The sequence below is a fragment of the Myotis yumanensis genome, unplaced genomic scaffold, assembly GCF_028538775.1.
Source record: "Myotis yumanensis isolate MYYU_CA2020_CCGP unplaced genomic scaffold, mMyoYum1.0.hap1 SCAF_3, whole genome shotgun sequence".
Taxonomy (NCBI): Eukaryota; Metazoa; Chordata; class Mammalia; order Chiroptera; family Vespertilionidae; genus Myotis; species Myotis yumanensis.
In genome coordinates, this window is record NW_027223754.1 from 46,751,889 (window position 1) to 46,778,415 (window position 26,527).

The 26,527-nt window shown below is 37.7% G+C and overlaps 1 protein-coding gene across 4 annotated transcripts in view; it reads right to left on the reverse strand.

Annotated features, from left to right (window-relative positions):
• GPC5 (glypican 5) overlaps positions 1–26,527 on the reverse strand; it is a 1,289,857-nt gene that overhangs the window by 1,005,709 nt on the left and 257,621 nt on the right. For all 4 annotated transcript variants that reach the window (XM_070408838.1, XM_070408837.1, XM_070408839.1 and 1 more), the window contains exon 3: positions 14,361–15,055. In XM_070408838.1, the coding sequence (XP_070264939.1) occupies positions 14,361–15,055 (695 nt within the window). The remainder of the gene's footprint in view (positions 1–14,360; positions 15,056–26,527) is intronic.

Here is a 26,527-nt window from a genome sequence, read left to right on the forward strand (position 1 = left end):
TTAAATATACTATGTCTCAAAGCAGTGGTTCTCAACCTTCCTAATGCCGCGACCCTTTAATACAGTTCCTCATGTTGTGGTGACTCCCAACTTCATTGTTACAAATTGAACATAATTAAAGAATAGTGATTAATCACAAAAACAATATGTAATTATATATGTGTTTTCCCATGGTCGTAGGCGACCCCTGTAAAAGGGTCGTTCGACCCCCAAAGGGGTCGTGACCCACAGGTTGGGAACCTCTGTCTTAAAGAATGTTATTCAGTTAAAAATAGATAACTGACTATAATGGGTGGAATGAGCAGTTTTTGAGGATGGAGAACCAGTGAATTCAGGAATGACTTCTGGTAATTTTAGGCTGAAGCATCTGGGTAAATAGAAGTGTCATTATGTGAGATAGAGAAGAATGAATTTGGGAAGAAAAATAAAAGTCTCTTTGGAAATGTTTGGCTTTTATGAGTATGACTATGAATAATGCAAGAAAAGCTATCCAGTAGGCTAGGCTAGAAGTTATATGAGCTGAAGATCAAGGGTGAGGTCAGGCAAGATACATAAATGTGGTTGTCAACATGTACTTGGAAATGGGTGCAGGTGGAGGAGAGAGCTCAAGACTGATAGATGGTCACTCCAACATTTACAAGTGGAGACAAAGAGAAGTTGAAAAAGATTCTGTGAAGGAGTTTTCAGAGAAGAGGAATCTTATGAGAGTGAACTATCTCAAAATACGAATGAAGATGGTGTTTTTTAAAAAGGGGAAATGATCAAATATATCCAAAGTGACTGACAGTCATGTAAAATAGGTTAAAAATTATCTTATGAGAAATAAGACTTGTGAAAGTGTAGTCTATGTGGAGAAGTATGGCACAAAGCACAGTGATTGGTGGAAGTACATGAGATAAAAAGAAATAAGAAAGCAAAGACTGAAAATACACCAATCTTCCACAGAGTTTTGCAGTAAAGGGAGAGCAAATTTATGAGGCAGAACCTAGAGAATGCATGGAGTCAAGTCAGTTTTGTTTTGTTTTATGACAGTAGCTATTACAACACAATTGCATGTTTAATGGCAGAGATCCTGTTTCAGATCATTTGATCCAAGAGGGTTCTATTATAAAATAAGTGAGATATTTTTCAAGGTGTGTGAGTGCCACCATGGAGACGTCATTTAAATAAATAACCCGGACTTCTGCAATTATCCATGGCTAATGAGAATTATGTTCACATGCACTGCAGAAGCTAGATCCTGGTAAGGAGAGAAATAAGGGAAGAGAGTAAATATGTGGAAAATTTCCATAATATAAAATAATTTTTGGATAAGAAATATAAGAATAAGTAAGCTGGAATGGTAGGAAGTGTGAAATGCATATTTCAGAGATGGTGCAAGCACTGGTGATGAGCTTTAAGCAAATATTTATAAGCTCTGTTCATCTTTTGACTTTGGAAAAATAGACATACTTAGTGCAGCAGTGAGAATTTTGTAAAAATCTCTATATACATATGTTTTTTTTTCTCTTTAAAGAAGTTTCTTTATAAAGAAATTTTTATTGATAAGGGCAATAAAATCTAGAATTAGAGCACACTTGCCAAGTCTATAATTTCTTGTCTTTAAGGATTTTATAACCTAGTTAGGGAAGATTTCCAATGACAAAAATAAATTGATAAAGTTAACTTGAATACAGTATAAGCAATGTCTCTGTAAGGAGTAAGCTATGTGTTAAAAAATATTATAAGCAGTAAGTTGCATAGGAGCCTGCAGAAAAATCACTTGGAACCAGAGGCAACAGAGAAGGTTTTAGACAAACTCTGAATCATTGATAAAAAGGAAAAAAAAAAAAGAAGGAATTCCAACCTGAGGCTGATGGGGCTGATGGGATGGGGATGGAATAGAATTCTAAACAACAGATATTAACTTGGTTATACTAAGCAAATTTTGATTCAATTATGTTTTTCAATATGGTCTCTAGGGGGATGGAATTCATTTTTCCTTATGTGATCATTGAGCTTTATGATATTTTAAACCCTGTGAGTTAGACAGTATAATATTCTATGAACTACAGGGTTCTGTTACAAAAAGAGAAGGGCCACCCAGCCAGTACAATTCCATATTCAGGTGGTGCAAAACCACAGGGAAGGAAAGAGAAGCAACTTGAAATCAAGTTTAAGAATAGGGGTCATTCTCAGCAGGCATGGCTCAGTGGTTGTGCATCGACCTAGGAACCAGGAGGTCATGGTTCAATTCTGGTCAAGGCACAAGCCTGGTTTGCAGCTTGATCCCCAGTGTGGGACATGCAGAAAGAAGCCAATCAATGATTCTCTCTTATTAATGTTTCTCTCTCCCTCTCCTTCTCACTTCCTCTCTAAAATCAATAAAAATATTTTTTTTAAAAAAAAGAATAGGGGCCGTTGAAAGGCTAAATAATACCCCTAGAGACACAAAACTTGACCATTTCATTATTGAGGGAATAAGAATTCTACTTGTAAAAGTAAATACTTTTCAAGGGAATAATTAGATAAAAATTTAAAAGAATAAATGAATATGGCCACATTTTCACCACTTTTTTCAAAGCTGAAAATGTCTAAAGATGCTCCAGAAATGGCATCAGCTAGAGGTTTAAAAAGTTCAAAACAAGCTATTCTTCTTTCATCAGGTCCCAAGCATTCCTGTTTTACTTCTCCCCTCCACTCACGGACATTCCTGTCGCCCTAGCAGTGATGGCGAACCTTTTGAGCTCGGCGTATCAGCGTTTTGAAAACCCTAACTTAACTCTGGTGCTGTGTCACATATAGAAATTTTTTGATATTTGCAACCATAATAAAACAAAGACTTTTATTTTTGATATTTATTTTATATATTTAAATGCCATTTAACAAAGAAAAATCAACCAAAAAAATGAGTTGGCCTGTCACCTCTGACACGCGTGTCATAGGTTCGCCATCACTGCCCTAGAGTGAGCTTTCATCAGCTCTTCCTTGGAAAGAGGCAAGAGCTTCCTTCGTGACATTCCTTCCAACACTCTCCCAACTCTAGTCCTCTCCCTCCCGCTCCCAGACTGACCTTCCTAAAGCACAGTTCCCACCATACTGCTTCTCTAATCCAAAGCCTTCTTGGTTCCTCCCATTCCCTAATGAGCACAAGCAAGCATTTCATGGGAATTTACAGCTGAATCTTGACATTTCCCAGCACTCCCCTTCAAACACTATGTGCTTTAACTAAACTGTGTTACTCATAGTATCTGAAGTTGCCCTGTACTTTTCAAAAAAAAATGTACTCTTCTTCTTGCCTAAATGTTATCATCACTCAAAGTTCCATTAAAATATCACCTATGAAATTAAGGCAACTTTAATCTCTGTGCAGGACCAGACCCCAAATTATGTAAATTATATGTAAATGTACCAAGATTTGTTTTTAATGTTTATTATTTTTGTTCTGCCTTTATTTCTAATAATCACATTTGATAAATGGGATTTTTGACTAGGCTTAAGATAAATGTAGATGTAATATTAATACTGCCAGGGTATTTATCTACATAAAAGTTGAAATGGAAGCATTTTGTGCATTCATTAAGAGACTCATAGATTATCACAATTGTCTTGCTGTGCTCTCATGGAGATATGAAATGTTAGTAATTTAAGATTCAATGAAAAATTGTAAATGCCTGAAATTAAATCTAATTCCATGTATTAATCAAGAAGTTTCTACTGTGAAGTTAGGAAGTCATTTCAGTTCAACAAACATTTCCAGATACTTTATTAGGCACTGGGGTTATAAAGACATGAAAAAGATCCAGTAAATTCCCAGACAAACTTTCAGTTTTTTGAGTGAGGTACACATTGTGGAAGAATATTCAGGTTCCCATGGAGTTGAAGGGAAAGGGTGAAGTACTTTAATCTGAAACATGAATGTAAGGAAGGATGGGTCAGGAAAAGGGAAATAATATGGATAAGTGAAATCTAATGGTATCACAGCACAGAGGACCTTAGACACCATGACAAAGAATTTAGACACAAATAAGTCCAAGGTGGAACAGAGAAGTCAATTTGGAGACAATTCAATAGTCTAGGAAATGCAGTCAAAAGGCCAGATTTACTGTAGACTCATGGAGGAACTCACATGTCCATCACGACAATTTGTTAGACTCTAGGTATACCATGATGAACACAATGGATGGTCTCGGCCCTCTGGCACATACAATTCTATATAAAATATAAACAAATAATCAAATAACTGTGTGTATGCAAGATGCTGTAGAGGAAAAGGTATAATGTTACTGTCATATATAACAAAGTTAGCTCACCTTTCCTACAGAGGCCAGGGAATGCTTCCCTGAGTGAGTAGTATTTAAGATGAGACCAAAATGAAGAGCGGCATTGGAATTGTCTAGATAAGGTTTGCGGGGCAGGGGGGAAAGAGGGGGAAAGAGGGGGGACAACATAGTTGAAGCTTAGTTCCAGAAAAATGTAACTGACAAGAATTAAGAGAGAGGACCACATGCTAATGGAATCAAGAGAACTCCAAAACAACTAGAGCAGATAATTATTCAAAGCGGTGTGAGTAGTAAAGACCAGAAGTGCAAAGCTCTAAAGGTTAATATAAAAGTGTTTAGATTTTATTCTAAGGCCAATAGGAAGTCGCTATTGCATAATAGTAACTTTATAAGCATAATCTATTTTATAGCCCAGAAAGATTATTCTGACTTCTGTGTGGAGAATAGACTAGACATGCTAAAATGGTTATGAAAAGTGAGTTAGCCTACTGTAAATTCCAATGGGACAGCTGCATACCCAGTTGGATATACCCAATGTCTAGCCTGGTACACTGCAAGCACTCAATACAATTTTATTAAATGTTTGATAAATGAATGAGATTATCTTCCTATTCATTTTCATCTGACCTAGAAATGTCATGAATGAGCAAAACGGTTTTTCAAGGTGTAAAAATTTACTATCTGTGAGGAAAACAACACTTTTAATACAAGCGGCAAATCTGTCTCTGAGAGAAGTTGCAGCACTGATGATAAAATATCTCTAAAGACATTTTTAGTGTGTCCTTTGGATGACAATGAGAAGACACATTGTCTCTTTGAGTTCCCAAAGCCTCAAGAAGCATATGTCAACTAAAGAATAAAGCGATAAATGAAAATGATTCACTGGAATATACTGGCTTACCATTTGTATGAGTCAATTTTCAAAATTATACATTATAACTTCTTATAACAGCTTTATTGTTATACAATTCATGTACCATCAAATTCACTCTTTTGAAATGTGAAGTTTAGTGAATGGTATTATGTTGAGAGAAATGTATAACCCTCACCACTATGCAATTTTACAATATTTTTATCGCTTCCCTTCACAAAAATAATCCTATAGGCATTAGCAGGAATTTCCACATTCCCCCATGCCCCAGTCTCCTGATAACCACTAATGTGCTTTCTGTCTCAATGGATTTGCTATTCTGGACATTTCATGTGAACAGAATCATATAATATGTGGTCTTTTATGACTTTTTCCACATACCATAATGTTTGCAAGTTCCAAACATATTGTAGCATGTATCAGTAACTCATTCCTGTTTTATTGCCCAATAATATTCCATTGTTTGGCTAAAAATGATTTCATTTATCCATCCATCAGTTGAGGAACACAGGTCATTTCTACTTTTTGGCTATTATAAATAAAGCTGCCATGAATATTTATATGTTTTTTTGTATTAAATTATCTTGGATATATAACTTGGTCTGGAATCGCTGGTCATATGGTAACTCTATACTTAACTTTATGTGGAATTACCAAACTGTTTTCCAAATGGCTGCAACATTTTACAATCCCTTCAGCAATTCATGAATGTTCAAATGTATCTACAGCCTCAGCAAGGCTTGTTATTTTCAATTGTTTTTTATATTGTAACCATCCTAGGTGGTGTGAAGTGGTATCCTACTGTCTTGGGATTTTGATTTGCATGACTAATGATGTAGAAAATCTTTTCTAGTGACTAATAATGGAGAACATCTTTTCATATGTTTTAGTAGCTATTTGTACACCTCTTTGAAGAATGTCTGTTTAATCCTTTGCCCATTTTCATTGGGTTACTTTTTGTTGATGTGTTATCTAATTGTATTAATTAGTGCCTCCATGTAAACTTGAGCTTGGAGAGTGGAATCCCTGGCAGGGGTGTCTTATTTCTGATTTTAAAGCAAATGCTTCCAGTAATTTCATTGTGCTCTTGGAATTATAGAATACTGCTAACATTTTTCAGTTTTCTATTTCTACGATGTTTTATTTTTAATTTGTGTATTTGTAACTACAGAACCAGCTCAAACTGGTCCTTTCCAGTTTCCAATGGGATCCAGTTGTTCAGAGACAACAGACCAACCCTGCAAGTCATGCATCTGGAGTGTTTTCAGAAGAGAGAACTTTGACCTCCAGCTGCACCTGAAACTAAAGACTCACTCTTCTCATGAAACCAAAGGCCTGAGACATGACCAGAACTTTGGCACCAAAACCCTTTCAGAGGGAAAAGGTCCTTTATGCAGGAATACCCAGGGCTGAAGCCCCTTACTACAAACGGCCAAATTCCAAAGTCCTCCGATGTTTCCACATACTCTGCCCTGAACCCTGAAGCACGGAAGGCAGATTTGGGCTTTCTCCTCATCCCCTACTTTTTCTCTGTACCCAGACTACCCATAGGGTACCGAGAAAAAGTATATTAATATAAAGTATACTTCTTCATTTCTTGTTTGTTTAATATTTCTTTATGTTTTCTGTTTTGGTTGTTGCCCTGTATTCGTTCTCTGAGAACAGCCGTCTACTTCTCTGTTGACATATTTAGGTCAGTTGACCCCACTCCTGGCTCCAGGGTGGGAATATGACCCAAGAGTGGTCATAGAGTCTACAGATGCCCCAGGGAGAAGAGAAGGCCCCAAACCAGAGAAATGAGCAAGAGCTTAGGGCATTGTGAGTAATGAAAAATAAATCCTATTTTTATTTGCTAAACTGGAAGATGATGAGTTTAGATGTTTTATTTGCTTGTTACCACGTGGTGACAGCCTGCCTCAGAAACAAACCAACATAGATAAAAGCCTCACTGAGAAGTAAAGAAGAACCAAGAATCCTGATAAAGCCCTAACTGGTTTGGCTCCGTGGATAGAGCGTCAGCCTGCGAACTAAAAGGTCCCAGGTTCAATTCCAGTCAAGGGCATGTACCTTGGTTGCAGGCACATCCAGTCAAGGGCATGTACCTTGGTTGCAGGAGGCAGCTGATCGATGTTTCTCTCCCATCAATGTTTCTAATTCTCTATCCCTCTCCCTTCCTCTCTGTAAAAAATCAATAAAATATATTTTTTAAAAAAAGAATCCTGATAACATTTATGAAGAATTAGGTCAGGTCAGACATTCAGTTATCTGTACCACGTGATTTTTTATTTATTTTTATTTTTTAATACGTTAATTGAATTTTTAGAGAGCATAAGTGAGAGGGAGAGAGAGAAACATCAATGTAAGAGCGAGAAACATCAATGTGAGAGTGAAACACCAAAACGGCTACCTTCAATGTGCCTCCCACTGGTGATCAAGTTGGATGGAGCCCACAACCTGGGCATGTGCCCTGACAAGGAATCAAACTGGCAACCTTTTAGTCCACAGGATGACACCCAGCCAACTGAGCCACACTCGCAAGGGCCCATTCAACGTTTTAGTTATATGGTCTAATAGTCACCCCCTTCCTTAGGAGAGTTTAAATGAATTTGAGTTTCTGCCACTTCCTACCAAAAAATACTATCCATTAGAGCAATAATTTCTCTAGTGACTTTTTTCCCCTCAATGTATTAGGTCAAAGTATAATTTTCAAAAAAATAATAATAAATACGACTCTGAAACTAACCTATAATGAGCAGTTGTGAAAGATTTGTTCAATTTGTACAATTCAATGAGGGAATAAGCAGCACAATGAAGCCATTTGAACGGTGAATACCAGAGATTAGCATTATAGTCAGTAAAAAAAGGAACACTGGAATATTATTCCAATGTTTGATGTAAAATATAAAATTAATATTTTTAGGTAAATAAAATGGTAACTTTGCTGTTTTCTCAGTCAGACAAAATTAATTCAATAGGACAAAAACTACTTGTAAATTAACATCTAACTTTACAGAACATCATATAGCCCTTATAGTAAGTACAATAACTAAAAAAGAAAAAAAAACACATATACTGAGAGATAACTCAGGTGGTTTCCTCTATTAAATAATTGAAAGAGTAATGTTTTACCTTCTTTTAATTCTTTGGATAATTTTCTCAATACTTACTACTTTATTGAGGGGAGTTATAACTACATAATTTTTAGCACAATGGTAAATTGTTGTTTGAGCCCTTCTCTATCCAGTTGGAGGATAAAGGTTTCCTATCCCTAGATCAAAACCTGGAGGTCACCTTAACTTATTTCACTAGCATAATATCCTCGAGGTCCATGCTGATGGTTGTCAAGAGGGTAAGGGATTAGATGGTTGGGTAAAAAAGGTAAAAGTTAAGAAGTACAAGTACAAATTGTTAGTTACAAAATAATTAGGGATATAACGTACAACATAGGGAAAATAGTCAATATTATAATAACTATGTATATAGTGCCAGGTGGGTACTTGAAATATGAGGGGAATCACTATGTAACATGTATAATTATCTAACCACTATGCTATATACCTGAAACTACTAAAAATAATATTGAATGTAAACTGTAATTGAAACATTTAATTTAATTTAAAATCCTGGAGGTCACCTTGAAATGGGCATCTCCTTCTCTAACTGTGATATCCAGCATCAAGCACCTATTACTGGTTGATGGAATGAGGTGGTACCTTTTTCAAATCAGACTATCCATAGGGTACAGAGAAAAAGAGCTCAAAGGTCACTGAAGAGTTTAGTCCATATATTAATACTGATCCTCTCCCATCCTAACATGCACCCTTCCTGGGTTTCTGTTTCTATCATGATTTACATTTCCCTTGGGTAATGTTGCAGCAATTGCAGCACCAATTGCAAGAGTGCCTCATCTGCTTATTCTAGTCTCCAAATAAACACAGAGAGTAGCTGAAAACGGAATAAGAAATGAGCAAGCCTCCATTTTTAAAAGTTGGAGGTTCTGCAAAATAAGCCAGTCAGAGAAAGATAAATATCACATGACCTCACTCATTTGTGGAATATAATGGACCATATAAACTAATGAACAAAAACAGATCCAGAGACAGAGAAGCATTGATCAGACCGTCAAACCCAGAAGGAAGGTAGGGGAGGGTGGTGGTAAGGGGGAGAGGTCAACCAAAGGACTTGTATGCATGCATATAAGCCTAACCAATGGACACAGACACCAGGGAGGTGAGGGCATGAGTGGGGATGGGGATGGGGGGGCAATGGGGGGATAAGGACACATATGTAATACCTTAATCAATAAAGAAAAAAAAAGTTGGAGGCTCTACCTATTTCAAAGGGTAGCTGCTAAAGAGTTAATGTCAGCCCTTGTGGTCCATGCAGGCCTTGTGAGCACAGTCAAAGGGGAAAAATGTGAATGGAGTGGAAGATCTCATGGTTAGAATGAACATTCTTGAATTGTGAAGACTTTAAAAATTCTTCCTTAGTTGACAAATGTGAAATTACAGAAGTGAGCAGAAATCCTGCCCAAGGCTTATTACACTGCCTCTTGCCCTTCCCACACACATTCAAGGTCAGCTAGACATAAACCAAGGGGATACTAAGAGTCAGTCTACTGATCACTGTGGGCTAGATTAGGTCTCCAAGGCCACAAAATGGAAAGCTTATTGAAGAAAAAATGGATCAACCCTGGCCAGCCCTGCTCAGTGGTTAGAGTGTTGGTCTGTGAATTGAAGAACCTCTGTGGTTAGATCCCGGTAAAGGATAAATACCTGGGTTGCAGGTTCAATCCCTGGCCCAGTCCAGGCCCTTGTGGGAGACAGGAAGCAGGGAGGCAACCAATCAATCTGCCTCTCTCAAATTGATCTCTCTCTCCCCCTCCCTCTCTTTCACTCTCTCTAAAAATCAATAGGAAAAATATCCTCAGGTGAGGATCAGTGGCCAGTGTTGGGGCTTCCAAATGTCCATTAAGGAACTTCTCAAATAACAAAAATTAGATGTAGAAAGACATTTCCCTGCTTATTCTTGGGGTAGTCAGGAAAAGCCACAGGTGATGAGCCATGACTATTGACTTTGTGGAGCAAGATGTGGGGAAGGTTGAGAGGCTCTGTTTGTCTTGTCATTCCTATCACCTGCACTGAGGCGTGCCCTGCACTGGAGAGGTTCTGGGGAGAATTATCTGTGCAAAGCTACATGGCCTGTGATGGCCACAGAGTCATGGCAAATGAGGTGAGCCATCCATGGAGCCATGATGCTCTGTGTGATGCTGATTCTGGCAGCTCCGTGCCCATCACCGAGGGTTGTGCCAAGGGAGTTTAGCCCAGGCCTACCTCCCAAAGGAATGCTGTGAGAGATGGTGGTTTTTATCATCAGAGTGAGAGATTTCGTGTTTAAAAACTTTTTAAAAAATATATTTGTATTGATTTCAGAGAGGAAGAGAGAGATAGAAACATCAATGATGAGAGAGAACCATTGATCAGCTGCCTCTTGCATACCCCACACTGGTGATTGAGCCCACAACCTGGGCATGTTCCCTGACTGGGAATCAAACCATGACCTCCTGGTTCATAGGTCAACATTCAACCACGGAGCCATGCTGACCAGGCAACAATAGTCTTTTGATGAATGCTAATGGCTGAAAGTTTTAAGAGAATGGATTAAGTAACAAATATAGACATCTTATATACTTAACGTTGTGGCTAAAGAAGGCCAAAGATAAACTCTAAAATGGTATACCTGAGACCTTTTGAGAGTTTGTTGAAAGGCGGGACCAAGGTAAGGGCAAATAAAACTGATTTTTATTTAAAAATAATTTTTTGTGTGAATAAAAATTTTTTGTTGTTTTTTTGTTATATATATATATATATTTTTCTTTAATGATTAAGGTATTACATATGTGTCCTTCTCCCCCCATTGCCCCCCCACTCATGCCCTCGCCACCCCCCCACCCCCCGGTGTCCATTGGTTATGCTTTATGCATGCATATAAGTCCTTTGGTTGATCTCTCCCCCTTACCCCCATCCTCCCCTCCCTTCCCTCTGAAGTTTGATGGTCTGATCAATGCTTCTCTGTCTCTGGATCTGTTTTTGTTCATCAGTTTATGTTGTTCGTGAGGAGAGAGAAAGAACTAGCCTCTGGAGCATTTGTCCCTCTAGGTGAAAAACATCAAATTGATGCCCAGCCAGTGTGGCTTGGTGGTTGAGAATTGGCCCATGAACCAGCAGGTCATAGTTAAATTCCCTGGTAGGGCACATGCCTGCATGTGGGCTCGATCCCTAGTGGAGGGCATTCAGGAGGCAGCTAATCTATGTTTATCTCTCATTGTTTCACTCTCCCTTCCTCTCTATAAAAATCAATAAAATATATATTTTAAAAAAACATAAAATTGTTGAGAAGTTTTGCCACTTTTTAAAGACAGTTTAGAGACCTTAAATAAACTATACTGAAGCCAAATTGAGAACTTACTATAAGTAACTGTAAAGACTGGGGATAAAAAACTGGAAAGCTATAGTTTATTAATTGGACCTATAGAAAGCTTGAAAAGAAAAAAATTCTAACTATATAAAAGTTTAGCTGATTGCTGACATTACAAGCAAGATTAACTCCTTAGAAGACTTATCCAACAAATTCAACATCAAGTAGCTAACAAAATAGCCTTCAAAAACCATCAGAAACATGGAGAACTGCTTCGGACAGCATTGACAAGCTGTGGAGGACAATTCCATTCTTCAGAGAAGCATAAAGCTACTTTCATGTGAATCTTAAAAATGGAAGATAAGGGTGTGCAAAACGACTAAAGAGAGAAAAAAATCAAAATCCTGCCTGCAGAGTGAGTTCCTAGCAGTAGAGAGATCAAACCTGTAGGTGAACTCCTGCTATAAACAAGCCATTGGGCTGCTATTCCTGGGGAAAACAACACGGATTGTGGAAATATGGAACTGGGCAATCGAAGGTGTCAGAAATAGAGACCTCTTAATTGATGAATCTAAAGGATTTTTGATTTATGCAAATAAACTAAATATCAATTTACAAACTCTTGAAGAAAAAAAAGACAGCACATATACCAAAACAAACTGCAGAAGCTAAAATCAGTGCACTTAAAAATCATTTGAAAAATTTCCAACCAAGAAAGCTTTGTTGCATTCATTACACACCCAGGTAGAATGGGAGAGGCAAAATCTCCAACAGAAATATCACTGAACTTCATCAAGAAAAAAAATTATCCAATTTAGAGAAAATCTGCCCCATTCAATGTGGAGGAGAATTATTTCAAACCATATCAGTAATGCATACAAACAGCTACATATTATAAAATTCAATCAAAATTATTTCAGAAAATTTTAAAATAATCACTAGGTGTTATTAAATCTTTCCTAGTCCCAGGACACAAAAGCTCATGCTATGGAGATAATAGACCTGTTAGCTCAGAGAAACCTCAATAACTTAAAGCAAATGCATACATAACACAAAAATTGAGAAATAACTTAAAGCTTCTGAAAACTATCCTCCCATTCCTTATTTTAAAAAATAGTGCATTTGGCACAGACCTGAGGCCACAACCAGGTATCCTCCAGACACCAGACTGAGAGAAGATGAACATCTGGCTGCAATGGTGAGGGAATGAAAAGATCCAGGCCTAGTATCCACTGTTTGTCAACCCCCAGGATCCCTCCAATCTGGCTGACCCCATTCCGAATCAGCAGGTCTTCCAGGAGAGCAAGACAGAGCTATGTGGATCAATGAGTTATTTTACAAAGAAAGCATATATCAAAGAATTGAATAAAATAGGGGTGAATAGTCTAGATAGAAGATATAAGGCCAAGAGGCAGAATAATTGTTTTCATATATCTGAAGTCCAAGATGGCTAAGACTAATTCCCCTTCTTCAAAGCATTAGATTCTAGAGTACCACACATAGCAGTTTAGGGTACAGACAGTCATTCACCATAAAGATGAACCTTCCAATGATAGCTGTCCACAAACCTGATGGATCACTGTTCTGGGAGATATTGGTCCAGATTCCCCTTTATAAGCCTTCACACTTTCATAGATATTTAACAAATTCCCTCCCGTAGGAAATTAGGCAGAAAGAATTATGATTACCGGTAATTATTATCAAGCAATTAATATTACAGTATTTCTCAGCAAGATAAAATCACAAATTAGTCATGTAATGTTTTCAAAGTCTTATAAAACATTTATTCAAAAACAATGCAAGCTTGTTATTTAATGTGTCCCTCATAACATTTAGACATCTCTCATGAGGCTCATGGGTCTTGATTTGGCCCTGACCACTGCCAATCATTACCAATCAATTCAGTCTCAGGAGAGGTTATCAAAGGGCCAAATAAAACCGCCCCCCCCCCATAATCCACATTTGCAGGAGGCAAATTTCCAAAAAAGATGAAGGATTTGGATCTCATCAGGCATGTGTTTCTCTAATGGTTTAAACAGAAGATACTTTTGATTTTCTCAAGAAATTGAGAACATTTTTTTTTCTAGTTGAAATTCATCCGACAGAAATATATCAGGTACCTCTATGGATTCCTTAAAGTGGAAATATGTATTTACTGAGATTAGACTTGGAAGTACTAGATCTCAGAGATTGCTTTGGGAATGTGAGAAAGTCATTATTTGCTGGCTTTCCAGTAATTTATTTTGAATTTGTTAAATTCATTGATGTGTGACTGGCTATCAAAGCTTGATAAATAGCTTATAAATCACTTTAGAGTTGGCAGAAATAAATATTAACGAGTCAATTTTCAAGGAATTTAAAGTCAGTTTCTCCTCCTTCTGTCACCATAAGTTAAAAAGCGAATCTCAGTTGTTTCATTTAGAAAAGAATCTACAACTGTTTTGGTAATAATTGATTTTTATCAGGATAGTCACAGGACTATTTATGATATGAAATCAAACTATTTACTTAAAAGAAAAGACTGCTCTTTGTAAATCCACCATGGAGTTTCATATGACAAGAGTTTCGTGTGAAACTTATTTATAAAACACAAGCACAGTGATGACTAATCATTTGAGAGACTAAAGTAACCCTCTCCACCAAGGTTTGCTCAGGGCTGGCCTCAGAAGAGGGAAAGAACAACGTGAATCTTGTGAGGCTGCCAGGATTTTAAAGTACATAATCATGTGCTTAAAATCAACAAACTTTATGTATTTGGCTCATCTCTGAGTTCTAAAAGATCAGACAGCTGATATGGAGTGGCTGCCTACCTGTTCTGATAATTTCTGTCCGTCCAGGTGGGCCTGCATCACAGCATCATTCACAAGCAAGTGGAAGTTCAGGAGCACGTGTTCAATGTCATACGTTCCATGCATGGCATCTGACAGCTCTTCCAAGGACCGGATGTACGCCTGCCAGTGTGGATTCAGCTCCGCCATGTGTGCCAAGCAGCCTCGCACGACGTTGAGGCAATACCCCATGCACGGTTTACTGAGCGTCAGGCCCTGGCAGTGAGGGCAGTACTGCATCCTCAGGAGGGCCCGGCCACACTCCCTGGAGAAGAGCAGATGGTCTGTGGTATTGATGACTTCAATGCCCAGATTCAGTGCCTGCAGAAACGTGCGGCTGGGCAGCAGCGACCTCCCCATCTGCCCCATTACTCTTTGGGGGATATTACCAAATGGACTAATGTCCCGGCGAGCCATCCGGATGCATTCCGAGTACTCCAGGGAGCTGTCAGTCACAGCAGGGTTAATGAGATGATTGTAGACTAGAGGGAAAAGACTGTCAAAGAATCTGTTCACAAATTCTTCAGGATTAACATCCGCACCAAATAGATAGAGCCCCACATCCGTGAAGAACTCCTGAACTGAAGCAGCAGCCTCTAAGGCCATGTTCCTGTAGGTGTTGCAGAAAAGTATGCTGGTGTAATTCTCTGCTTGTCTGATGAGTGTTTCAAGGGTTTCTGTAACGAAAGCAGAGGCAAAGGATGGAAAAGCTTAGTATTCATTTTAGAACTCTTTGTCCATCTGCTCCAGACAGTGAATAAGCTTAATGCACTGAAACTATGCTAAAGATCTAAATGAGAACGCTCAGCCTACAAACCCAATTTAGTTTCCAAAAGATGATGTCTGGTCAATAGTGAGCATTACACACAGCACACTTGTTTTACAGAAATGTTTTCCTAGAATTAAACACATTTAAAAAAAGAATAGAAATAAAAAAGAATTTACATGTACATTATATTATGCCTTAGTCATTCATAAGCCAATAATGATAGGAAAATGGTATCACTGAGAAAATAATTTTTGATCATGAGTTCATTGTTTATCAAATATAGTGATATTAATTACTTGATTCAACATGTACCATATTTTTATTTTTTTTTCTCAGAATGAAAACTAGTAGATTATGTACTAGTTACTCCTAAGAGAGGCGAAGCTCCCAAAGGAAAGTCTGACAATCCTTGGACCTCCTAGCATGTTCAAATTAAAAAGAAAGTAAAAAATTTTATAATTAAACCCCTAAATTGTCAAACCTTATTTACACAGTGGGAAAGTCGTGGGCAGTATTAATTGATGAAAATAAATAATTGTATGACCACCTTCTCCACTATCTTCTGTTGTTTTTAATCATCTTATCTTCAAAGACTTTATTGTGGGACATTTTATTTTATTACTAAGTAATGCTTCCAAATAAATTTTGCTGCAGAAAGAACAGAGAATAATTCATCCACAAATTAAGGGAGGTTGTAGTAATCAGCAAGTAGATGTTATACTTCAAAATGATAGCTTTAGGTAGCAGTTCACTACTGGTAATTACATTTTATAATTATCCTAAATATGATACATATCAATATAATATGTAATTAATTATAAAATACACCAATAAAATTATCTTCCATAACTTCAATCTGTTATTTTTCATTAGGTCATAAAAGACCACAATAACTGTAACCCAACCATTGAATCCTATATAATAAAGAGGTAATATGCAAATTGACTGCCACACCCTCACACAAGATGGCCGCCCCCATGTGGTCACAGATGGCCAGCAGGGGAGGGAAGTTGTGGGCAATCAGGCCAGCAGGGGAGGGCAGTTGGGGGCGACTGGGCCGGCAGGGAAGGGTAGTTAGGGGTGACCAGGCTGGCAGGGGAGGGTAGTTAGGGGTGACCAGGCTGGCAGGGGAGGGCAGTTGGGGACAATCAGCCTCGTAGGGGAGCAGTTAGGCATCAATCAGGCCAGCAGGGGAATGGTCAGGGGGCAGTCAGACTGGCAGGCAGAAGCAGTTATGGGCAATCAGGCAGGCAGGCAGGTGAGTGGTTGGGAGCCAGCAGTCCCAGATTGTGAGAGGGATGTCTGACTGCCAGTTTAGGCCTGCCGGACATCCCTCTAGGGATCCCAGATTGGAGAGGATGCAGGCTGGACTGAGGGACACCCCCACCCTGTGCATGAATTTTGTGCACAAGACCTCTAATCTATATTATAAAAGGTTTGTGGCCCTAATGCTGAGACAACCAAAGACTGATGCGGGTGGATGGGGCTGCGCGATTTCACACGCTGGGCTTCTAGTATATTATAAAAAGAGATGAAAAATTGTAAAATAAAATTAAATAATAGAAAGCAGAGGTGCAGGGAGAGCTAGTGAAAAGGAACTGTATCATGAATTTGCCATAGTACCCTAAAAGAAGCTAACCACTTTCATAAAATAAGCTTTCATGAGATAAGATACAATATCATGTACTGAGACTGATTCAGGTTGGGTTCCAGGCTTCAGTGTGATATATCAAGGTACATGCTATTGTGTTCTCTTAAAATCCATATATCGAAACCTATTCTCCAATGTGATAGTATTTGGAAGTGGGACCTTTGGGAGGTGATTAGGTGATGAGGGTGGGGCCCTCAGGAATGAGATTAGTGCCCTTATAAAAGAGGTTTCAGAGCACTCCCTTGCCCTTTCTGACATGTGAGGACACAAAGAGAAAACAGCTGTGTATGAACCAGAAAGGGGACTCTCACCAGATAATGAATCTATATGCACCTTGATCTTGGACTTCCCACCCTCCAGAATTCTGAGATATAAACTTGTCTTTTTTATAAAACTACCTAGTTTATGATATTCTGTTGCAGAAGCTGGGACTAAGAGAGAGATTTTACCTTGCAATCAAAGGCAACAGTTTTTAAAGGCTGTTGCAACTCTGATGAAACTGGAGTACTAGGAACTCTAGGTTGTTAACCAGGCAGGGCTCATGCATTACCTGTGCATCTCCAGGGGCCACTATAGTATAAACTGCATTCTCAATCTCAATTAAAATGTGAAAGGATGAAAATAGGATGGTAACTGAAGGCTTCAACTGAGATTAGCTGCTCTGCCAAGTGAGAGAGAATTAACACCAGGTTTTCCCGACTGGCCTGACAATCTGGGCTGCCTGAGGAAAATTCCAATGGCCAGGTCTCTGTACTGTGGATTCTAACTCAGTAGGCCTGCCTTGGTCCAGGAATCTATATTTAACAAGCAATCATAAAAACAAGAGGGTGGAATTATTTTGTCTTGGCCACAAATGGGATTGCATCAAAATAAAAGTTTCTGCACAGCAAAAGAAACCATCAACAAAATAAAAAGGGATCCTACTCAATGGGAGTACATATTTGCCAACGAAACATCTGATAAAGGGTTAATTTCCAAAATACATAAAGAACTCATACAACTCAGCAAAATGAAGACAAATAATCCATTTAAAAAATTGGCCAAGGACCTGAATGGACACTTCTCTAAAGAGGACATAAAGAAGGCCTAGAGACAAACGAAAGAAATACTCAAAGTCACTAATCATCAGAGAGATGCAAATTAAAATGACAATGAGATATCACCTCATACTTGCCAGAATGGCTATCACTCATATATCAACAAACAAAAAGTGCTCGTGAAGATGTTAAAAAGGAACGCTCATGCACTTCTGGTGGGAATGCAGACTGGTGCAGCCACTGTAGAAAACAGTATGGAGTTTCATCAAAAAATTAAAAATGGAACTGCTATTTTACCAAATGATCCCACTTCTGGGGATATATCCTAAGAATCCCAAATTGGCCAGTTTTTGAAACAGTGCAATTGCATATATCTATAAAATGTTCTCTTTGCTTTTATAGAGGGGTTCAACAAGCATTCCACCATGACAGTCTGACCCCACAGTTGAAACCTCAGCTGCTGCTAAAGCTTTCATGGAACCATGAGAATGGGTGTGAAAAGCAAATTAAACCTCTGTGGTTGGAACTAAAATAAAACTGTTAAACTTATTTATTATCAATAGCATAGGCTTGTTTTCCTCCTCTTCTGTGAGACTATGAACTGGGGGGAGATAGGTTGCAAGTTTTCTTTTGTAAGATAAAATAAGACTAGGTTAAAAAAAATACCCATATATCGCAAACATTCCTACATGCTTCCCACCCAGTTTGCTAAGGTGCATGCTATAGGTGTATGTGATTGATACCTGCCATGTTTCTTGGTGCAATAAAGGTTCATGCTACCCCAAGCAATAAGACAAAGATTCCATGTGACTTCTGCCAACTCTAAATAATGCTGAAACACAATTATTTAAAGTAAAAATTAAAATGTTTCTTTATAAATTCCACTCCCATTAATTTATAATTTATTCAGGAATATAGGAAATTCATCTTTTCCATTGCTATAACTAATGTTTGCAAATTAATTTATTTTGTAAAAGCAATGTTGAAGAGAATATATTTAATATTTAGTTGTATCCATTAAAAAAATAGGTATAGTAATTCCAGAAATCATTAGTTCTTTTGAAGGCTGCTCTGCACTAAAGGCAAAAATTGAAATTGATTACCTTTGAGTTCATAATTAAAAATAAATTTATGAAAAAATTCAACAATGCTGATTTTATTTCATTTAACACTAGTTTTTCTCTGGTTTATTGTTAATCTTTTTTTAACAAAATAAAAAAAATGAAGAAAAAATTTAGGAAACATATTATAGTAAAATTTTAAAATCTTTTCCTAATATCATATGCATTAAAATTTTAGGTTTCATTATTATGTATTAACTAGAAGCCCAGTGCACAAAATCACACGGCCCCGCCCACCCATGTGCACCTTGTCGCACTCGCAGCCCCACCCACCTGCACGTGCCTCGCCCACCCACACCGGTCTTTGGTCGTTAAAGAGTTAGGGCCACTGGGTTTTTATAATATAGACTAGAGGCCCGGTGCACGAAATTCGTGCACTAGGGGGAGAGGGAGTGTCCCTTAGCCCAGCCTGCACCCTCTCCAATCTGGGACCCCTCGGGGATGTCCAAATGCCAGTTTAGGCCTAATCCTTCCCCTGACTGCTGGTTTAGGTCTGACTGGCAGTCAGACATCCCTCTCACAACCCAGACTGCTGGCTCCCAACCTTTCACCTGCCTACCTGCCTGCCTGATTGCCCTAACCACTTCTGCCTGCCAGCCTAAACACCCCTAACCACTCCCCTGCCAGCCTGACAGAAGCCTAACTGCTCCCCTGCCAGTCCAATTGCCCCCAACTGCCCTCCCCTGCCAGCCTGGTCGCCCCCAACTGCCCTTCCCTGCTGGCCTGGTTGCCCACAACTGCCCTCCCCTGCCACCTCTGTGGCGGTGAGCGCCGCCATCTTTGAGGGTGGGGCAGTCAATTAGCATGTTCCCTCCTTATTGGCTGTGGGCGCTCCATCTTTGTGACAGCATGAGGGTCAATTAGCATATTCCCTCTTTATTAGATAGGATTGTATTACCCTTTGAATGAGACATTATATGTTCTCTAACATCAACATTCTGATTCTATCCTGAATAGCTAACACACAGTGGGTTTTAAAAATGAACTCTTCCGCAATTGGTTTTCACTATTCTATTAACTGATCACAATATGTTATTTTTCCTTTTAATCTTTATTAAACCTGATATTGACACTTTCCAGTTATTGAATTACCTGAACATATGTTAGGTATGTATTTTTTATTTATATGTATTTGTGATCATAAATGTTTCTTAAATCCAATCAATAAAAAAACTATAAATGCTTGTTTTATATACATTTCATTTTCTAATGTGTAGAAATAAACATTTGTGAAGTTTTGGTCCTAATAGGTTCATAAAATTTTAATATATAAAACTCTTATATCAGAAACTAAATAATCTAAAAGCCAATCCATTGAATTATCTTGTTAATAATTTTTATAAATGTTGGTAAAATCAGAAGCTTAATTTACAAATATTGTTATATCAACTCTGAATTTGCAAAATTATCACAATGTTCTACTATGTTTACCATAGAGTTGAGTGTTTCCATTTATGAAATTAATATTTTTATTTTGACAAGAATTTTGAGAATTGTCAAATGAACAAAATATTTTGCTGCAATGCAAAAGAATAATTCACATAATCAGAGTTTATAAATCCAAAGTAGGTTAGGTGCTGAATAATTCATCACATCTACTTAACTATTAAGGAGACACTAAACAGTTCCTTTCATTACAAAGTTTTTATAAATAAAAAATGCCACTCACTCAAGCTATACAAGTAATAGCTTTCTATTCATGTGCTAGATAGTGTAATATATTTTGAAAATAAATAAATATTTGTTAAGCTTGCTTAAGGAATTTTAGCAATAGATTAGAAAAAAATTATCTTTTTGTTGTTTTTCACTGAGAATTTCAATAAGTTCTTATTTTCAGTATTATCAGATCAAGTTTATCAAGGCCAAACCCCAACTTTCCTTTTAATTCCTGAGCATGGTAGATTGAATAAAAACTGCAATTTAATTGCTGATTGACTAAAAACTTAATTTCTTCCAGCATTATGAGAAAATCAAATTATGTCTTATCTCATAAAGTAAGAAGTAAAGTTGGAATGCATAAAGTTTATCTGCATCTACTCTAATTTCAACATTAACTTTCTGAGAAATTTAAATAATAAAACACCTATAACACGAAGTTTTATCTCAACCTTTTCCAGCCCACACTCCCTTCAGAGACATTTTATTATACGTACCAATGATTATTAAAACTTAAATCAAGGATTTAAACTTAAATATAACTGGGGAGATAAAATCAGATGATAGGGATTTAAAATTAAACTTGATAAATTGCTAAATCAGTGAAGATTAATATACAGGTATCTTTTTGCAATGGGAAGAAATTTAATATTTATAGAGCTTTTATTGCTTTAAAGATAAAGTTGACTTCAAAATGCAATGATCATGAAATAACTATTGTAATAACCTAACCAGCCTTACAGGAACAGACATTTTATGAACCTTTTTACATTTTTATTATTTTTGATATATGAACATTTTAAGATACAAAATTTAAAGTGTGTTACAATTCAAGACCACAGATATCCTCAAACATAGCAATAAAATAGATGGGGAAAGATTAAATTATATCAACCATGGATAATCAGATGGTTTTACAATGTGTATCTGGGTTGGAAATGTTCACAGTAAATTTACATTTTTGTGCATTACAATTCTCAAGTCACAGATTGTGTTACTACAACAGATACTTCATTACTAAACTGTTAATTTAGAACTAGTGTTACCTGAGATTATACATCTTTCTGAATTGAATTACAGACAGATGACAAGATGTGTAGGTAATTTTAAGAGTAATTTCTCAACCAGTTTTAATCACATATACATTACAATGAGCTGTAATTCTTCTGCTTTATTTTAAATAAAAATACTTTCTAATCATTTTAATAGTCACATTTAATAATGCCTTTAGTTATCAGAAGACCATTATAGCTACTCTGAAAATATGCATATTTAAATAAAATCAGCAATTATCTAATTCTCCAGTCTGGAAGTGTTTATACTGAATTCATCTCTATGATATTTGCATGTTTATTCAATTTTTTCATCAAGTAAAATGTGTAATAAATGTTTTCTGGAATATTAATTTAATGACATATTTCAATGTTATGCAGTATGATTTATAATATCATTCTTCAGAAAATTAGTCATCTATACAAAATATAGTGAGTGGAATATTAATCTGCACTACCAAAAATTAACATACCGGTAATTAATCTGGTCTCCTAGGAAAAGCACTGCATGGAAAAATGCTTTCTCAACTTTTCTCCTCCCTCATCTCCCCCCCATTATTTTGGCTATCATAGTGCTTCACATTTATTTCTAATATTATTTTATAACCATTTATGTTCTGAAAATCAGTTTATGATTTTAGCAAAAATTTGAACTTATTAAGTGTTTATGTAATACTAGAGGCCTGATGCATGACATTCATGCACTGGGAGGTGAGGTGGGGTCCCTCAGCCCAGTCTGCATCCTCTCACAGTCCAGGACCCCTCAGGGGATGTCCACCTGCTGGTGTGGGGAGCAGGCCTAAGCTGGCAGTCGGACATCCCCCGAGGGGTCCTTAGCACTGCCGTGGAGGTGGAGAGGCTCGCCAGCCATGAGCCCAGCTTCTGGATGAGTGGCGCTCCCCCTATGGGAGCACGCTGACCACTAGGGGGCAGCTCTTGTGTTGAGTGTCTGTCCCCTGGTGGTCAGTGCGCATCATAGCAACCAGTTGTTCCACAGTTGGGCGATTTGCATATTAGCCTTTAATTATATAGGATAACATAATATAACATAATTGCCAAAAAAACTCACTGTAGATTGTTTCATGAATTATTGTGGAGTGAAGATTTTAAATCAAATCTCCTAATAACCTTTAAAATACATCAATGGAACAGAATAGAGAACCCAGAAATAAACCCACACCTTTATGGTAAATCAATATTTGACAAAGGAGGCAAAAACATACAATGGGGTAAAGATAGTCTATTCAATAAATGGTGTTGAAAAAATTGGATAGATACAAGCAAAAATATGAAACCAGACCACCTTCTTACACCATACACAAGAATAAACTGAAAATGGATTAAAGACTTCAATGTTAGACTTGAAACCATTAAAATCCTACAAGAAAACATAGGCCAAAAAATCTGAGACATTTTTCTTAGCAACATTTTTTCTGATAGATCTCCTCGGGCAAGGGAAATAAAAGAAAAAATAAACAAATGGGACAACATCAAAAAGTTTTTGTACAGCAAAGGAAACCATCAACAAAATGAAAAGACAACATATTCACCAATGATGCATCTGATAAGGATTAAATATTCAAAATTTATAAAGAATTTATAAAACTCAACAACAAAAAACCAAAACAAAACAAAACAATCGAATTTAAAAAATGGGCAAAGGGCCTGAATAGACACTTCTCCAAAGAGGACATACAGATGGCCAATAGACATATGAAGAGATGTTGAATGTCACTAATCACCAGAGAAATGCAAATTAAAATCACAATAAGATATCACCTCACACCTGTCAAAATGGTCATCATCAATAAATCAACAAACAAGTGTTGGCAAGGATATGGAAAAAGGGGAACCTCCTGCACTGTTGGTGGGAATGCAGAGGTGCAGCCACTGTGGAAAGCAATATGGAGACATCTCAAAAAATTAAAAATAGAACTGCCTGATGACTCAGTGATTCTACTTCCAGGAATTTATCTGAATAAACTCAAAACACTGATTTGAAAGAAATATATGCACCACCATGTTCATTGCAACTCTATTTACAATAGCCAACCTATGGAAGCAAACCAGTGGTCACTGGTAGATGAGTGGGTAAAAAAGCTGTGGTACATTTACATAATTGAATATTACTCAGCCTAAATAAATAAATAAATAAATGGAAATCTTACCTTTTGCTACAGCATGGATAGATCTGGAGAGTATCATGGTAAGTGAAATACCCAGTCAGAGAAAGACAAGTACTGTATGATTTCACTTATATGTAAAATTAATGAACAAAATCAAAAAACAAAATAGACTCATAGATACAGAGGACAAACTGACAGCTGTCAGAGGAGAAAGGGTTAGGGGTCTGGGTGAAAAAGTGAAGGGATTAAGCAAAAGCAGAACTCAGTACCTATCTAATTGGGTAGCTGTGAGAATTAAATGAACTTGTACATGCTCCACTCCTGCATAATGTCTACAGGTGAAAAATGCTCAAATACATTAAAGTGTCATCATCACAGTCACCCTTCACTTCTGCTATGTATTTGCCGTGAACTAGATGACTCACTAAGTTTTTTTAGTAAATCAATTTCCTTGATTCTCCAACCCACTGTGGATATTCTTACAATAATAATAATAACAGTTGTTGTTATTATTGTTATTATTAGAAAGATAATCAAGTGAAACACTGAATATATAAGTGGTTTGCCCAAGGTTTACATAGAAAGTGACATAAGCTGGATTTCAATCCAAGGCCTCTGGCTCTAGACTCTGGGTTCTTAACCATTAGCATATATTATCTCTTTTTAAATAGGCTGAAAGTCTATTTAAATTAGTTGAAAATGGTCCGTTTGGTATATACTTAAATCAAAAACAAAAGAAAAGTGAAACAACTTTATTTATATGTCTAAATAAAATATAAAGATTTCACCGTTAATTTAACACATTGAGCCATTATGTGAGAACATAATTCAGCTACTGTAATTACTTATTTTTTTGGAAATTAACCAATACTATTAATATAGCTAAAATAAATGAAGAGATAGCACTACATATGTTGTGTTGGAGTCAAAACAGCTAAGGATTCTCTAATATTTGTAATTATTAACTGCAAAATTCATCCTCATCTCTAGAGAGATGGTCCAACCTCTTCCTAACCAGATTCATCGGCTTCTCAGGGCTCACACTCTCCTGGTTTCTCTAGGCCCTAAATCTGGTGTCATTGATCCTCTTACATCCATTATGGGTAATTTTTTTTCTTTCTGTTCCTCTAAGACCTAAGCCAGATTTTTCAAAGCCCTGACTGAAATTGAACCCAAGATCTTTTGGTCCACAGGGCGATGCTCTATCCACTACCAGCAGTTCTCAACCTGTGGGTCGCGACCCCTTTGGCAGTCGAACGACCCTTTCACAGGGGTCGCCTAAGACCATCTGCATATCAGATATTTACATTACAATTCATAACAGTAGCAACATTACAGTTATGAAGTAACAATGAAAATAATTTATGGTTGGGTCACAACATGAAGAACTGTATTTAAAGGGCCAGAAGGTTGAGAACCACTAAGCCAAATCGGCTGGGGCAGTATTGGGACATTTATTTACTATTTCTAATTAGACATCATAAGTATTCTTTCTTTTTAAAAATATTTCCTATTGAGGAGAGAGAAAATGGCGGAGGCTTAGACAGACGTGTTGGTGCTTTGTCCCGGACCAGATAGGGGCGAGCAGCTGAAACGGGTAACAATCGGCCCGATCAAGCTGGGGAGGTTCAGCTGAGAGAGAGTCTGCAGCCAGGAAAGACAGAAAACTCCTAAAAAATGCGGATGGTTAGAGATTGAGGCTGAAACCTCCCTCTGGGCGCCAGCGCAGAGGCGAGACCGCGCCATCTCAGGCAGCGTTCACCGGCATCCAGAGATCGGCTACTGACCCGGAGGCAACGATTCGCAAACAGCGCGACTGCAAGAGCCAAGGGGAGACCTGCACCCCTCCACGGAAAGATTCAAGCAACAGCGGCCTCCTGATCACCACACGCTCTGCCTGGGGAACAGTTGCTGCGTCTGAAGCCACCCTCCACCAGCCAGAAGAGCCACCACAACTGTGAACAGCACCCATCAGAGGCTCTGCTATCAACAGAGGAGCCGCTGCTACCACAACCGCCCAAGGAGCAACCACAGACCGAGGAGCCACTGCCACCCAGGGAGCAGCCACTGCCACCCAGGGTCCAGCCACTGAACGATTCAACAACAAGTAATGTCAGTGAGATCAAACATGGGTAGACAAAGAAACCCCCAAAGGAAAGAAAAGGAGGACTCGCCAGAAAAGCAGCTAAGTGAGACAGAGATATGCAACATGACGGAAAAAGAATTCAGAATAAGGTTCCTAGAGTACATGCACCGGATGTTCAAGAAGCAAGAAGAAACAGATGAAAAACTCAACTACGTATGCAAGAAGCTAGAAGAAACAGATGAAAAAATCAACAACTTAAGTAAGTCCCAAGAAGAAATGAAGAGCGACATAGCTGCAATAAAAAACACCATTGAAAGTATCAACAGTAGACTGGGAGAAGCGGAGGACCGAATCAGTGAATTAGAAGACAAGGAAGCAAAACACACTCAAACTGTACTGCAAATGGAGAAAAAAATTAAAAGACAGGAGGAGAGCCTAAGGGAACTTTGGGACAACATGAAACGAAGCAACATACGAATAATAGGGGTGCCAGAACAACAGAAAGATGAACATGGATTAGAAAACCTATTCGAAGAAATAATATCAGAAAACTTCCCTGAGGTGGGGAAGAAAAAAGTCACACAAGCCCAGAGAGTCCCAAACAAGGTGAACCCGAAAAGACCCACACCAAGACACATCATAATTACCATG